This window comes from Poromitra crassiceps (assembly GCF_964638095.1).
Source record: "Poromitra crassiceps genome assembly, chromosome: 19".
Classification (NCBI taxonomy): domain Eukaryota; kingdom Metazoa; phylum Chordata; class Actinopteri; order Beryciformes; family Melamphaidae; genus Poromitra; species Poromitra crassiceps.
Genome location: NC_139646.1, coordinates 19,698,708 through 19,715,194, shown reverse-complemented (window position 1 = coordinate 19,715,194; position 16,487 = coordinate 19,698,708). Strand labels below are relative to the sequence as shown.

Here is a 16,487-nt window from a genome sequence, read left to right as displayed (position 1 = left end):
ATTTCCACGTTGACGTTTCTGGTCACGTGACTGCAGTTTGCTCCAGTGGAGGCAGAGGGATCCAGACTCGCCTCTTTTCATTGAATATTCGTTCAGAATAGGCCTATGCGGTATTCAATAGTGAGTTTATAATGATTTTAACCATGGAGCCAAAGTATGGAGTAAGAACTTTCACTTACTGTCTGATTCTCTGTCTTTATCTTTATACAAAAATACATTCATACATTTTGCATTGAATGATCTATAGTTTCTATCTACTCTTGAAATCTTGAATCTACAGTATCTTGAACCTCTCAACAGCTGTTTTGTTTTCGATCTAATTTTACTTTTATTCTGTCTATACAAATATGAGCTAGCATGTAAAATTGATACATGTTAAAGGAACACTCTGCCCATTTTCAACCAGCTTTGTATCATTAGAACATCAGTAGTATATCAGAAAACTGTCAACTGTTTTGAAGTCTGTCATTTAATTTGACAGTTATGAGTGTTAAAGTGTGGACATCACTGGTCCACAGTAACTCAAATTAATAACTCATTAACTCAAATCAACTCTCAATAACTGTCAAACTAGATGAATGATGAATAGTTTGACAGTTATTGAGAGTTGATTTGAGTTAATGAGTTATTCATTTGAGTTAGTGTGGACCAGTGATGTCACTGGTCCACACTTTAACACTCAATAACTGTCAAATTAAATGACAGACTTCAAAACAGTTTACAGTTTTCTGATATACTACTGATGTTCTAATGATACAAAGCTGGTTGAAAATGGGCGGAGTGTTTCTTTAACTTTATCTTGCATTCAAGATTCAAGATTTTTATTGTCACTCCATAGTACAAGTATCACGTGTGAAATTCTTGTGCTGTAGGCTCCATTACAACATAGTGCAAAAAATAAAAGATATATAAATAAAAAACAAGAGGCAACAAGCAATAGAGCAGTAAGACACGCCACTGTATTCACTGCCCATAGTGCAAATGGCATGAACATACTTTGAACATAATTAAACATAATAACATTATGTTAGGTGCAAATAGCATATACCTAATTAAACATACTATTGAACATTAGTCATACATAATGGTAGCATCTACAGTGCGGTACAGTACGGCTACTACACTATTTGTATATGTTAGGGAGTCTCGTGGCCTGTGAGAAGAAACCGTCCCTCAAGCGATTTGTGCGTGCTCTTGGGACCCTGTATCTCCTCCCTGAGGGTAGCAGGGAGAACAGACTGTTGTGGGGGTGGTTTGTGTCTTTGATGATCTTCAGGGACCTCCTGAGGCACCGCTGGTTGTACAGATCTTGCAGTTCTGGCAGCTCACATCCTGTTACGTGCTGGGCCGTGCGCCTCACCCTTTTATTGTTACTATGTATATTCTTGTCCTTAGGTGAGATTTCTAGATAAGCCCGTAGTGGGTTTCTATCTCACCTGCATGTTTGTTTGTTTTTTTGTATAACATTTTCTGTTTAACCTGTTTGCTTTTAAAATGTGCAAATAAACAAACAAACAAACAAACAAACTTCATCTGACCATTTACACCTGGCATTAACATGCGTTTTCTGTGATCAGAGATTGCAATCGGATAGTGCTTGACCACATAGGCCTAGAGGCCATACACCTGGCACTAAGATGCGTTTTCTGTGATCAGATTGCAATCAGATAGTGCTTGCCCACTTGAAAGTACAGGTGTAAACGCCCCCAAGACACATTGAGGACGGAATGCGATCTGATGGTGAAGGGCTATCTCTCCACAAAAGACTTGGAGAGAGTCATCCATGCTTTTATTAGGCTACCTCTCCAGTCTCCAGCTGGTGCAGAATGCTGCAGCACGGCTTTTAACTGGAAAAAGAAAGCGTGAGCACATGAGGGCTCTATTCTCCCACAGGCCATCGGCGCTATTACGGGCCTTAACCGCAAAAAAACGTGCCTTGCGCCTGTTTCGGCAAGATAGCAATAGGCTTTAGGCTGCCAAATGCGCTTTAGGCCGAATGGGCGTGGCGCAGTCCCAAAGTGGGCGTGTCGGCGCTAAATACCAGCCTAGTGATATCTTGGGACCTGGCCTACATTTAGCGCTTTGCGCTTTTGTAAAGCAGGCCTATTCTGTGCCTTCACTGCTTCTTCTCTGTCACCCTTCTCTCTCTCTCTCTCTGAGTTCCCAGCATGCATTGTGTTTCTTCATTTCGCTACTAAATAGCCACCAAATGAGCCAAAATAGATATAAAAGGTAGTTCTAAATTAATGTGTAATGGTAACACAGCCTGCCATTGTCAACATTTCAATATTGGACCAAATAAAACCTCGAAATGAAAACACCACCCTATGTGAAACATATATGTCCTCCTGGGCCTATATATACCCCTTGTCGAGTTAACGTGATTTAGAGAAGTAACAGCGGAACGCGCTTCGGAACGCGCTTCTAATGGCATCTGCTATACTGTGATGTCCCTCCAATAACTTGGCCCTATTTCACATTTAGTTTTACAATAAAAACACATTTATGCAATGACTTGACATAATGTAGGGTATATTTATGTGCATCATCCTTCCTGCAGCAGGCGAGAGAAAATGATATCTTTCTGGACAAACTTTCACCAATCTAATAGGCTATATTTTTCTAGCTGATGCATAGAACATTATTTTCACTTTGATCTTGTTATAGTGTAGCGTATTTACATGCTTGCAGTATTGAAACTGCAGTTAGATTGGTTTGAGAAGCATAATAATATGGAATAATAGCCTATAATGCAGACAGACAGGCTGGATGAAGGGAGGGGGGGGGGGGGGCAGAGCGTTTGGCTTTCGTCTGGTTTTGCGGGATCACTGGAATTGGAGCTAAAAAGGCAAGCGTGCGATTCGTTTATTGCACTTATCCAATGAGCATGACGGTGCATAATTTTACGCCTAAAAGGCGTGGTTGTAATGCTTTGGGCTGCATCTAGCGCCAGCACGACGATATCAAGTGCGCCTTTCCACGCCCACTGCTTTGATCTGCGCCTGCCGCTCGGCCTAGAAACTGCGCCGATGCAACGATAGGGGCCCACGGGCTCTATTCTCCCACAGGCCATCGGCGCTATTACGGGCCTTAACCGCAAAAAAACGTGCCTTGCGCCTGTTTCGGCAAGATAGCAATAGGCTTTAGGCTGCCAAATGCGCTTTAGGCCGAATGGGCGTGGCGCAGTCCCAAAGTGGGCGTGTCGGCGCTAAATACCAGCCTAGTGATATCTTGGGACCTGGCCTACATTTAGCGCTTTGCGCTTTTGAAAAGCAGGCCTATTCTCTGCCTTCACTGCTTCTTCTCTGTCACCCTTCTCTCTCTCTCTCTCTGAGTTCCCAGCATGCATTGTGTTTCTTCATTTCGCTACTAAATAGCCACCAAATGAGCCAAAATAGATATAAAAGGTAGTTCTAAATTAATGTGTAATGTACAGCCTGCCATTGTCAACATTTCAATATTGGACCAAATAAAACTTCGAAATGAAAACACCACCCTATGTGAAACATATATGTCCTCTTGAGCCTATATATACCCCTTGTTCCGCGCTTCGGAACGCGCTTCTAATGGCATCTGCTATACTGTGATGTCCCTCCAATAACTTGGCCCTATTTCACATTTAGTTTTACAATAAAAACACATTTATGCAATGACTTGACATAATGTAGGGTATATTTATGTGCATCATCCTTCCTGCAGCAGGCGAGAGAAAATGATATCTTTCTGGACAAACTTTCACCAATCTAATAGGCTATATTTTTCTAGCTGATGCATAGAACATTATTTTCACTTTGATCTTGCTATAGTGTAGCGTATTTACATGCTTGCAGTATTGAAACTGCAGTTAGATTGGTTTGAGAAGCATAATAATATGGAATAATAGCCTATAATGCAGACAGACAGGCTGGATGAAGGGAGGGGGGGGGGGCAGAGCGTTTGGCTTTCGTCTGGTTTTGCGGGATCACTGGAATTGGAGCTAAAAAGGCAAGCGTGCGATTCGTTTATTGCACTTATCCAATGAGCATGACAGTGCATAATTTTACGCCTAAAAGGCGTGGTTGTAATGCTTTGGGCTGCATCTAGCGCCAGCACGACGATATCAAGTGCGCCTTTCCACGCCCACTGCTTTGATCTGCGCCTGCCGCTCGGCCTAGAAACTGCGCCGATGCAACGATAGGGGCCCATAACTCCAGTATTGGCCTCCCTACACTGGCTTCCTGTCCGCTACAGGATTGATTTCAAAATCCTGCTAATTGTATTTAAGGCCCTCAATGGGCTTGCACCTGCTTATTTAGTTAATCTCCTGCACCATCACGCTCCACCTAGAGCACTGAGATCCAATAACATCATGATCTTAGATGTGCCAAGATCTAGACTTAAAACTAGGGGCGACCGAGCTTGAATCGAACGCTAATGTGAAGAGGTGAGTCTTCAGCAGCGACTTGAAAACTTCAGGGGTCTCTGTGCAGTTCTTATGTGAACAGGCAAGCTGTTCCATGAGAGTGGCGCAGTTCAGCCATCGCAAAAGCCCCTAGTTTTAAGTCTAGATCTTGGCACATCTAAGAGCATGATGTGATTTGATCTCAGTGCTCTAGGTGGTTGCGTGATGGTGCAGGAGAACAAACTAAATAAGCAGGTGCAAGCCCATTGAGGGCCTTAAATACAATTAGCAGGATTTTGAAATCAATCCTGTAGCGAACAGAAAGCCGTGCTGCAGCATTCTGCAGAATCTGCACCAGCTGGAGACGATGCAGAGAGGTAATAAAAGCATGGATGACGCTCTCCAAGTCTTTTGTGGAGAGATAGCCCTTCACCATCAGATCGCATTCCGTCCTCAATGTGTCTTGGGGGCGTTTACACCTGTACTTTCAAGTGGTCAAGCACTGTCTGATCGCAATCTGATCACAGAAAACGCATCTTAGTGCCAGGTGTATGGCCTCATCTATGCTATCATTATAATATTTCTATATGGAATTGCAGTGTATCAGGTATTCTTTCAATAGTGAGTTTGAAGTGACATTATTGTGATTTATGTTATTTTGTTATGTCTTATGGCATCACAATCATTTAACTATAACATTCCTAGAGGGTATAGTTAATATTCTTTGTTGTGCTATTTGTAGGTTAGCCCTTAAAATATATTGCATGATTATTGTAGACCAGACCATTATGCAGCCTGTGGGCCAGAACCGACCCTCATGATGGTTCTGCCTGGCCCGGGAGCTCTAAGACGATAACTTATGAAGCTAGAAAAATCAAATGAGATGACCTAAATTGGTTGTTTGGACTGATTTTCAATATAATAAATGCTGAAGATTAAGTGCACAGCAAGTTTTCTATAATTTAATCTAGTGATAAAATTAGAGGTTACGTTACAACGTGGCAATTTCTTTTCTTTTTTTTGGCCCCCGGCAACAATCTCTGTTTCTCATGTGGCCCCCCAGGAAAAAGAATCGCCCACCCCTGCTGTAGACTGTAGAGTCTACAGACTACTATTACCGTACTGTCCGTAGCCCATGAACCCCAACGTTTTTCATATCAAGGACCCCCCAATTTAGTCTATTTAGAGCCACCGACCACCCGACCCCCCCCCCCCCCCCCCGATAAGATTTTGTCCCTTCAACTAAAATTTGGGAATACTTCTTTTTATTGTTATTATGTATGATTTTGTAGGCTACAGAACCCTATGACTACAGGTATAGAGATAACAGTGCAAATATTATCAAAACAGTTATTTTTCTACATCCTCTAATTGTTTTAACTTCTTATGAATGAAATAATGCCACCAGTCTGCTGGGGATCACCTGGAAGCCCTTCACGGACCCCTGCTGGTCCCCGGACCCCACTTTGAGAACAACTGCTGTAGCCTACATTTATCTGCCCAGATTGTGCGCGATTAAAGCCCAGTAAAGACAGATAAACACAATTCAAGATCATAATACAAATATTATAATATTTTATTCACATGATTTTCCAGATATATTTACACAAAATTAAAATGTATGTGGAAATATGCTCAGTGCAAATGCATAAAATTAAATTAAATTAAATTAAATGGATGAACAGCGATAAGTCCGCCCATGAACAGTGCAAATAGATAAGCAGGCTAACAGCTGTTGTGGAAGAATGAAGTTTCAATCTAGACTATACGGCATGTTGAACATTTTCTCTCACAGGCTAAAATGACATATTTACACATGAAATATTGGATCGGTTGACAAAAATTATATCAAGAGACACAGTTATTGCTGTATTTGCTTGATAATGAAGCAGATTGTATGGCCCTCATATCACCGCGTCCGTGAGCTACATTTCATAAACATGTTCACAGTTTCATATGGAGTTTCCAGTTGGTGATGTATGGCATGGTTGAATCTGTTACAGATGAGTTGTAAATGGCAGGAACAAGGCTGCAGCTAACACCAAGGCAATAAGAAGTCTTCCTGGTTCCAGTGGCAGAGCTCCACTCCCTGAGGGCATCAAGTTGTACAGTTTAACACAGGTTACTCAAACATGGATGGAAACCACTTAAAGGGGAACAGTACTTGATTCATGTATGTTCCTGTGTTCTGGAACAGTCAATATTTATGTGCATGCAGTGGTGGAATGGAAAGAGTACTAGGAGGACCTCCTACTCATGTAGAAGTATACAATTTCACTGAAGTAGGAGTAAAAAGTGCTGGTACAACTGAAGTAAAAAGAGAACATTGTTGTGCAAGTACGCAAAAAACCACTCAATTACAGTCATTTGACTCAATGTAATTGCCTGCTTCCACATCTGGGCATGGACACACCTCTCACCTAAAGCCAGGAAGCACCAAACTATTGCTGCTTTCAAGTGCTCATCAAAAGCTGGTATTTATGTCTTTTGTGCTTGACTTGGTTCGAAAAGATGAAAAGATGTTTTTGTTCTTATATTATTTGAATCAAAAGAAAGACATGCACATCCAAAAGATAGGTGTTGTATCAAAGAAAATATTAAATTAAATACAACATAAGAACTGCACACAAAAATCCTGGAGTAAATTGCCAACTGTGGAGCTGATGTTGATTTTTGGTGTGAACACAGAATAGCTCATACTCACTGGTGCATGAGGCCGACTCTATGAACTTGCCCATCTTCTTACTGTTTTTCACAGAGTTCAGACTTTCCGGAGCGACAGCCCCTGTAAAACAAAGACAATGTGGCAATGCTTAACCCATTTATACCTGATGCAGCATTTGCGTGTATATCCCTCATTTGTGTGCGTATCCCTTTAAGACCGCGAACCGCGTTAATTTGTAAATTTGATGATGAATTGTACATTTATTTCAATCAGCTGTCAAAGTGGATGTCATTACTTTTCCAGCACTTTCGTTCCAGACGATCAATCTGCACTGATCGTTCCTGTATTTATTTTATTTTATTTGTATTGATCATTCCTGTAGAGTGAAGAACCAGCGTGCCCATCATGCTTTACAGGAATGATCTCCGCTGTTAATTCCTGCAAAGCATGGGCAGGCTATTTCTTCACCCTTGTTTTCTCCTGATATTTACAGTATGTGACCAAGTCAACTTTGCTCAAGTCCCAAGTCAGTCTCAAGTCTTGAGGCATGAGTCTCAAGTTAAGTCCCGGGTCTAAATGCAGATTAATACCTAGTCAAGTCCAAGTCAAGAAAAATCTCTAGTCTAAATGTAGAACACCAAAGTCAAGTCAGATAAAATGACGAGTCCAGTGTCAATTTAATATCTTAAAGAAAACTAAATATCTATGACTTTTCAATGCAATGTGGCTTTATTAGGATATAAAAACTTAATAAGAGCATCATGAGATTTTGATTTCTATAATCAGTTCAAAACTTCAATGAAGTCAATCATTCCATACAAATTCAGATAACAGAATTTAAATGTAATCGTCTGCTGGAAGAAACATCTCATTCATTTCAATCTAAGTCATTTACACAAACACAAAGATCTTTTGTCGAGACTTCAGAAACCTCTTCAAGTTGTCAAAGTCAAGTCCCAATAGTCACCACACCAGAACCCAAGTCGAGTCTAGTGTCAAGTATTCTTTTCATGCAACAAGTCAAAGTCCGAAGCTATCAAATAGTGACTTGACGCCACACCTCTGATGCTAACATTTCTAAACATCCCACAACCATGCTGTGTAGCCAGCTGAAAACCTGCAAGTGCACATCATGACTGATCAGCAGCATGCCCATTAAGTTATGGTGAGGAAGGCCCTCTTGGCTGATGCAATACTGAACTAAATACTGCTGACTTTGTGGGAGACAAATGCCGGTCCTGTGCTATACTGTGTGAAGCCTCTGTACAGACGGCCCTCTGTTCCCCGCTGGGACAGAGCACAGGAGAGGAGAGGAGAGGAGAGGGGACTGAAAACCAGACACACTCCAGCGTCAGGTTACTGAGCAATTTTTCAGGTTTTTCTGAAGATTTTCAATGCCCAGAATGGTTCATTGTCCCAGCACACACAAGGCTGACTAGCTAGGCTCCGGGAAGACCAGGCTGAGATAGAACAAACATCTCCATAGAGAAGGGAATCCACACCTCCAGGGTTGATTTATGTATGTCGCCCCTCCCATGGATTCAAACTGATGTGAACACACAAAAAGTTAACCGCTGTGTCCAAAGCCTTGTGTTCAGATACATGATCTGCTATGGAGGTCCAGGCTATAATGCAGGTATTATCCTGTGTACATGTATGCCACAATGAGATGCCAAGAGATGCTCATATCAAAAAAGGAAGGGGAAGGGCTGCATGCTATACAGTAGCTAACCTATCCATCTGCTTCTTTTTCAGAATCTCTTCTGAAACAAAATGAAGAGTTCATTTGCAAAAACAGGTATCTCCGTTTGGATTTTTTATCATTTTATTTTATATATTGATCTGTCATTAATTTATTTTGGGGATTTTTTTTTATTATCAATCATAACTAAAACATATTCATCTGATCATTTTCACATAAATCACCTCAATAATGTTTTCTATGTGCACTCCAGGGAGTATCAAACAGATGTTGTTTGTTCATTTTAAGAATGGCGTTTACCGTACCTGTTTTTGCAAATGAACTCTTCAAATGCTTTCTCTCACTCATATTGTTGTTTGGCTTTTTTGTGGTCTTTGTTCATCGGCACCTTCCTGATCGCCTTTTGACTTTGAAGTCACTGAGTCCTGTGGGACAGGACCTACAGCCTTCCTCCTCAATCAGTTTCCCACACTAATGAAATCCCCGCTATTACCAAAAAACAAACAAACAAACAAAAACAAACAAACAAACAAACAAAAAAGTAACACCTAACAAAATAACTGACACAAGAGAACAGAGAGAACAGAACATTTAGAGAAGAGACCATTTTTAGCCGTGATCTTTTCCATGTGATCCTAAAAGGGTGAGAGGGAAGAGTTCAAACTAGAGTCATTTTATCGGAGAAAAAAAAATTATTGCAAAATAAAGTGACCAAAGTAAAGCCAGATGACTCGATTCCCTTCTTTGCTGACCGTTTGTTTGCTGTGAATGGCTCCATTATGTCTATTTCCGTTGGTCCGGTTCCCGTTGCTTATGCAGAGCAGAGCCACAAAAATGTACTTAAGTAAATGTAACCCCCATATAAAAATCCCATTGACTTTTACATGTAAGAGCCGAAGTGCTAACAGCCAGGTCTTCTGGACTCATTCCTGCAGTAGACAGTAGTTTGTGATGCAAATCGTTGAACAGGAATCTGCAGGGACTTTTCTTCTGCAGAAGTGAACTTTCTCACTCTGTTACTCTGTCAACACTTAACCCACATGCATGATCTGATCACATCCTCATTGTTGCAAAAGTGTCGGGGGAAACGAGAACTGTTGTGTGTCTGTCATATCGACTCGTAGAGACAACATCACACAGATGTGTGTCAATCGACTTGTCATCCCCGTCATGCTGGAACTGTTTGATTTGAGTGTTGGAAAAATGGCATAATCATGTTTGAGAGTGGAGTTGGGATCGCACGATCGGCTCTGGATGCCTACCAGATACTAAGAAGCTGACTTGCTGGCACGTCCCGTCAGAGCGAGGAGAGCCGGGCAGGATGGTCACTCTGGATGTGGACACCTTCAGCACGTCAGCGACCCTCCTGCGGAAGTCATATCTGGAAGAAAGAAAATCACAGGAAAAAAAAGAATAAGCTGCTGCTGTTGCTTTCGGAGATCATTTTTTGTTGGGGTCCACGTTTACTGTTGATATTTTAGATTATTATGGTACAGAAAACCTTTATTATGGCATGATTACAAGGATGGTCTTTACTGTGATTTCTCTTTACATATTAGCATGCCACAGAGACATGAAGCGGTTAACAAAACATACCGTAGCGTGCCACAACACGAACCAGGAAAGCCACAAAGATGGTTAACCTGTTACACAACAGTTTTCAGCATGGTTGGAAACATATTTGATCTGGCAAGTCTGGAGGCTAAAGCCCATGGCACACCAAACGAACATTCTCAAACAAACACAAACAAACACGAACAAAGACATCGTCTTTGTTCGATGTCCTTGTCCTATGACAAGGACAAGCATGTCCTTGTCTGTTCGTGTTTGTTGGTGTTTGTTGGTGTTTGTTTGAGAATGTTTGATTGGTGTGCCATGGCCTTAAAATGATTCTTTGTGATGATAACACTCATTATAATTTGTCATTCTGATTTGGAGACCACTTCTACATGATCGAATGTCTGATCGAATGTCTATGACAGAAAGTAAGTACCGGTACAACAGAAAAGCAACTTATCGTTTCACTGATTCCATCATGTACCGTAGTAGTTAGCAAGAGTTCATTCGGGTCTCACGGGTTCAGCTAACTTAGTTACAATTAAGTGTAATAGTCTCACTTTGCACATGCTATGATGATTGCAGTCTGTTGGCAGCAGACCAAGCTGAGTACAGTATGTGAAGGTGGCGAAGATCAAGCCACCCCCACCCCCCCAAAACAACAACAACAACAACAACAACACGCACACACAAAAACACACAGACACAAAAACAAAACACAGACACACCAGAATAGATGTTTCGATTGGTTCACCATCCATTGGTTTGAACGCCTGACGAAGACCATGTTGCACATACTAACCATCAGTGAGCATGGTTCTGCCGTACAGGTATTGTCCTCTGTCTTTGGGCGGGGCAGCACACTTTCAACTATTATGTTTGTGAAGAGGAGTGACAGGTTTTTGTTTTATCTCTCACTGGTTCAACTATTCTGTTGTGTTAGTCTTGAGATGATATGAACGTCCTTTCTGCTTGAGTTCAAAAAGACACCTGCCCCACTACTCACCGACGAATGGTTGGAGCGATCTCTCTCTCTCTCTTTGCATGACTCTCTCTCTCTCTCTCTCTCTGTCTCTCTCTCCGTCTCTCTCTCTCTCTTCGCATGACAAGAGTCTTAAAAACAGCTGCTGTCACAACAAAGTGGTTTTGTGAAAACCACTTTCGACAAGCATTTCGGAAGAGATTTACCTTTAGTTCCTCAGAGGCAACCACGTGTGTGTGTGTGTGTGTGTGTGTGTGTGTGTGTGTGTGTGTGTGTGTGTGTGTGTGTGTGTGTGTGTGTGTGTGTGAGTGAGTTAGGACTGTGAATCTTCACTGGCCTCATGATTCGATTTGATTCATCTGTCAACGATTCGATTCGATTCCACAATGCATCATGATGCATCTCGATACAGCTCAAAGTATCACAGCTCCAAGTATCACATCCTCAATTTTCTATATTACTGCACATGGCTACTTTTTCCTCAATTAATACAAGCAGTCAGATAAATATCAACCCCATTTTTGATTTAGAAAAAACATCTGCATTGCGATGCATCTTAAAAAAGGATTAATTTTGACACCCCTTGTGTGTGTGCGTCAACATACAATAATTAGTCCCACTTTGGATTATTTTCTTTTTTTTTTATCAATTTGAGCCACATTATGGAAAATTCTGCAATATTCCCTGTATTTCATGTACCCAGCCAGGTTATATTTCATGTACCCAGCCAGGAGAAAATACCGCCCAAAACTTCCTCATGTCATATACTGCAATTAAAATGCCGATGTGAGGAGACAAACGCTCGGGTGAACACTGAAAGGCTATACTGTATATAGCGCGCTTTATCAGACTTCAGTCAAAGGGGTTTTCCCTCACCTGCTGAAGGAAGTGATGTTGGGGAAGGTCTGCTCTGCTGAAGGGGACTCTGGGAGGATGTCGGCACACGCCACCACGCTCTCTCCATTCTTCAGCAGCATGGACCTGTGAATGACTGAGACCACAGCAGCACAACGACCTCTTCTTAAAATCACATCCCACAAAGGTGCTCAACTGATTTCGTTTGTGTGCGTGTGATAGTTCCTGTATGACAGAGTCCTCAAACACACACACATAGCTGTTACTGCAAAAAGTTGATCAGTTGACCACGCCTGAAGTAAAGCAATTAAAGCTTATTTTCTCACCGGCACCCATGCATCGGTTTTAAATCATGTTTTTTTTTTTAGCAGGGTTCAAGGTGTCGGGGATTCGACTCAATGCATTGAGGAAGACATTTGAATGTGAGTAAGAAAAGACAACGTTGAGCCTGTGTTTTATAGCCTACCTGTGTTGTCCCTGGCCAGCTGGATAATGCGGTCGTTGTAGAGCTGTCTCTGCGTCAGGCTGGCTGGGCCCTGGCGCCCCGTGACCTCGCCCAGCACACAGCTCAGAGGGGCGTCCGGCGAGCAGCTGGAGCTCTGAAGGGGAACACAACCCACACAACTCTATTTCACTTCTCCTCCCACACCTGGGCAGTGTGGCTGCTGGCTTTTCACTTGTTCTGCTGTTCCATGGTCAGGTTTCTACTTTTAGAAAAGAAACTCACGAGTCGTAACTGCAGCTCTGTTGTTACGGTGAAGTCGGTGGTTGGCAGTTTTGTCTGTGTGCATATTAAAGCAGTGATTCTCAACCTTCTTCATATCAAGAAACCCTAATCTTTACACATGTGTACACAGTTTACACATGTGTAGAAGCCTCAGCCATTATGGCCTGCGCTCTCAGGATATCATTCAGATGCAGGTCCCGAGAGTCAGAACTGAACTGGGTAAAAAGGCTTTTACATTTTCTGCCCCCTCTAACTGGAATGATGTGCAGAAGGACTTGAAACTATCTAATCTTATAACTCTGGGGGAATTCAGGTCAATCTTGAGAGACAGAGAAATGAGCTCTCTTGGTTCTTGTGATTGCCCTGTGGTGTAACCTCACTATTGTTTCCTCGAGTGTGTGACTGACTGTGTTTTATCTGTTTATTTTATGTGTTTGTGTGTATTGATGAAACTGTCTTTATGCTGCCATTTTGGCCAGGTCGCTCTTGGAAAAGAGGTTTTAATCTCAATGAGTTTTTTTTTACCTGGTTAAATAAAGGATATTGATTGATTGAACATTACGGTAGTCTATTGAGGTAGGTAGCACAGTGGCCAGTAAGGGTGTTGCGGCTGGGGTGGATGGAGGGCGTCAAGTGGAAAAACACTTGCCTTTCACACCGCAGGGCCGTGTTCGATCCACAGGGTTTACATAGTCTACATTTCAACTGTAAGTCACATTTAACATTTGTGTTATTAGTGTACGCGTGGGAGCAGCCCATTCACACTCACCCAGTAGCCTGGCTTCGTGAGTGATGTCATAAGTAAGGGATAATGTATTGTGAGCCGGTGATTACTGGCGAAATAATGACCGACAGGTGAATGATTGAGCCCGACGCGCAGCGGAGGGCTTAATCATTCACCTGAAGGTCATTATTTCCAGTAATCACCGGCTCAGTATACATTATCCCGCTTAGAACACGGCCTACAACTAAATTATTTCAGTAATCTGACAAAAATAATTATTCAAATAGATTTTTTAATAGCGTTTTCAACGACAAAGCGGTTTCATTCGTAATTGGCACACAAGACACCACAGCTGCAACTGGTTGGCCTAATTAGTAGTGTCTGCAGACAAAATGCTCTTATCAACTGATTAATCCAGGTGTGGCAGAGCAGCGGTCGGTTGTCGAGAAATAATGACCGGTGAATCTTGTTTATTGACCAATCAGAATCGAGTATTCAAGAGAGCCGTGTTCTAAGTGTTAATATACACCCAGACAATGTTGTATTGAGCGCGTGCCAGCTGCTTTACAAAAACCAGACTAGATATAGCTACTGTATGTGTGGGGGAAAAAACAAAAAAACAAAAGAGAACCCTATTGCTACACACATTAATGCAATGTGGTCTCCCAACCCGCACCGTGCTCTTTAAAGAAGCACAGAAGCAGAAGAAGACGAAGAAGAGGCAGTGTTTTCTCACCATAGACACCATGTTGAAGGGGTTGTAGACTCCGCCCACCCTGCTGCACGGGCTGCTGCTGCTGTCTGTGCGCTTTTCCATGATGAACCAGGAGACGTTAGTCATCTGTCGGGTAGAGTCAAACATAAATGAGCTTTTCATACCTCTCTGGGATTAGCTCTTTAATTATAGCGTTAAGGCAGTGTGTGTGTGTGTGTGTGTGTGTGTGTGTGTGTGTGTGTGTGTGTGTGTGTGTGTGTGTGTGTGTGTCTGTGTGTGTGTGTCTGTGTGTGTGTCTGTGGGTGTGTGGGTGTGTGTATGTGCGTGCGTGCGTGCGTGCGCCCACGTGCTTACAGCTTCTTTCCCTGTCGATCGTAGGTCAACCTCCAGTGTGACGTCGCTGCTACTCCCGTCAGGAAACGTCTGCTGAGACTAGAGGAAAGTGCAAAATGCAAAATGGAGAACATGAACCAACAATAAGGAAGAGTGAAGTTGAATGTCTTTCACTCACATTATAATTCAACCAGAGACGGGTGATGATAGCTTTCCTGAAACGTGTCGTACGACAGTTGTGATGGACATCAGTGGGAATAGAGCACCGCAGGAATGAGTCTGGAAGTAGCATGTTGGAGCTTACGGGGGAAAAGTGAATGGGGTTTTAGAATGGGGATTTCACGTAAATGTGGTTAACAAAGGTTTATGGGAGTGGTAGCCCAATTTGTGTTCAGCAGGATAATAAAAATACGTCATCTCTGCGGTGCTTTACTGGATATCAAACATTTTGGACTGTAACTGTCAATTGTACTCGCTGTGTGAATAAGCAGATTAAGTTGAGGGAAGACATTTATTCCACAGACTAGCATCCTCCCCCTGATAATATGGCCTCTGAGGAGATACAGTACGTACTGTATGATGGCCTCTGATCAGGCGATGTAGCATAGAGCTCAGTATGGGGCCGACAGAGACAGCTGTTCCCTGCTGAGCTTGCTAGTTTACGGGGCCAGTAGGTTCCACTAGCCCGATGCTAAGCTAAGCTAATGACAACTGCTGCAACCCGCCACAGTCATAATGAATTCACTGTCTGTCTGGCACAGCAGAAACACACCGTCATGTTTTTGTGGCAGCTTGGTTCCCAGTACTAAGTTAGCAAGAAAAAAACCTTGTACGCATTATGTGGTTGTCAATTAGAAGCTCCTGATTCTCATTATTAAAAATCACTGTTGGTGGGTGAAAGCCTCATAAATCATATTTTTGATGATTTTCATTAAATTTTTTCTTGAATTGAAGGACTATTATAAATTACTAGGGTATACCGTATCGGCTCCGAAACCCTAGGATCACCCATGCAGCTCGGCCTCGGCTGCTGCGTGGCCTCGCCTGCTCTATTGGCATGCATAGCGCACAATTTGCACAACTTTGCATCACTGATGATATCACTCACTGATGACATCACAATTCTGCTTCGCATCACTGATGACATCACTGTCACTGATGATGTCACAATGCCTATGACATCATCAGTGCCTATGACATCATCAGTGATGTCATAAGATGGACTTTGGTCAATAATGATGTCACTGATGACATCACTGATGATGTCATAGACATTGTGACCTCAATAGCGGGACAAAAATTGAAACAAACATTGCTTGCTCCCTTTTTATATAAAATGAAGGATGGTCAGCTACAAGTTGAAAAGAACATCTCTGACTTATTTGGCTTGTGAACCTTTCAAAATCCATTGGATAATGACAAAAATGCATTGTCATAAAGCAACAATAACAAAAACACATGGCCAATTTTCGTAGTTCCTGAAAAGTTGAGATTTTGGAGAGTGCCGTTTTGAATGGCTGAATATTATAGTGGTGCAATTGTCAAAGCATGGGACATTGTATCTGTGGCTCTGAATAGGCTATGTATCCTATTTCAATTCAGGTCAGTCAGTCAGACACACCCAGCCATGCGCACGCGCGTGCACACACACACACACACACACACACACACACACACACACACACACACACACACACAGTAATGGAATTTAGAAGCTTACTGTACCACCTGTTCCCAAACCTACAGAAGCCAATTGAGGACATGTATTCATATAGTTTATGCCATTTTCACGATAAGGAGCTAATTGGCTTTCAATTTATTTATGTCATTATCTCGAGATTTTTTT

The 16,487-nt window shown here is 42.2% G+C and overlaps 1 protein-coding gene across 1 annotated transcript in view; it reads right to left on the bottom strand.

Moving 5' to 3' along the window:
• Positions 1–5,972: 5,972 nt before the first annotated feature.
• The window catches only part of cusr (Copper-only SOD repeat protein), a 16,825-nt gene continuing 6,310 nt past the window's right edge, over positions 5,973–16,487 (bottom strand). The window contains exons 4-10 of the mRNA XM_083656215.1: positions 14,663–14,740; positions 14,330–14,434; positions 12,609–12,741; positions 12,164–12,278; positions 10,011–10,129; positions 7,086–7,166; positions 5,973–6,470 (exon numbers count right to left, since the gene is read on the bottom strand). Of these exons, the coding sequence (XP_083512341.1) occupies positions 6,379–6,470; positions 7,086–7,166; positions 10,011–10,129; positions 12,164–12,278; positions 12,609–12,741; positions 14,330–14,434; positions 14,663–14,740 (723 nt within the window). The 3' untranslated portion in view covers positions 5,973–6,378. The remainder of the gene's footprint in view (positions 6,471–7,085; positions 7,167–10,010; positions 10,130–12,163; positions 12,279–12,608; positions 12,742–14,329; positions 14,435–14,662; positions 14,741–16,487) is intronic.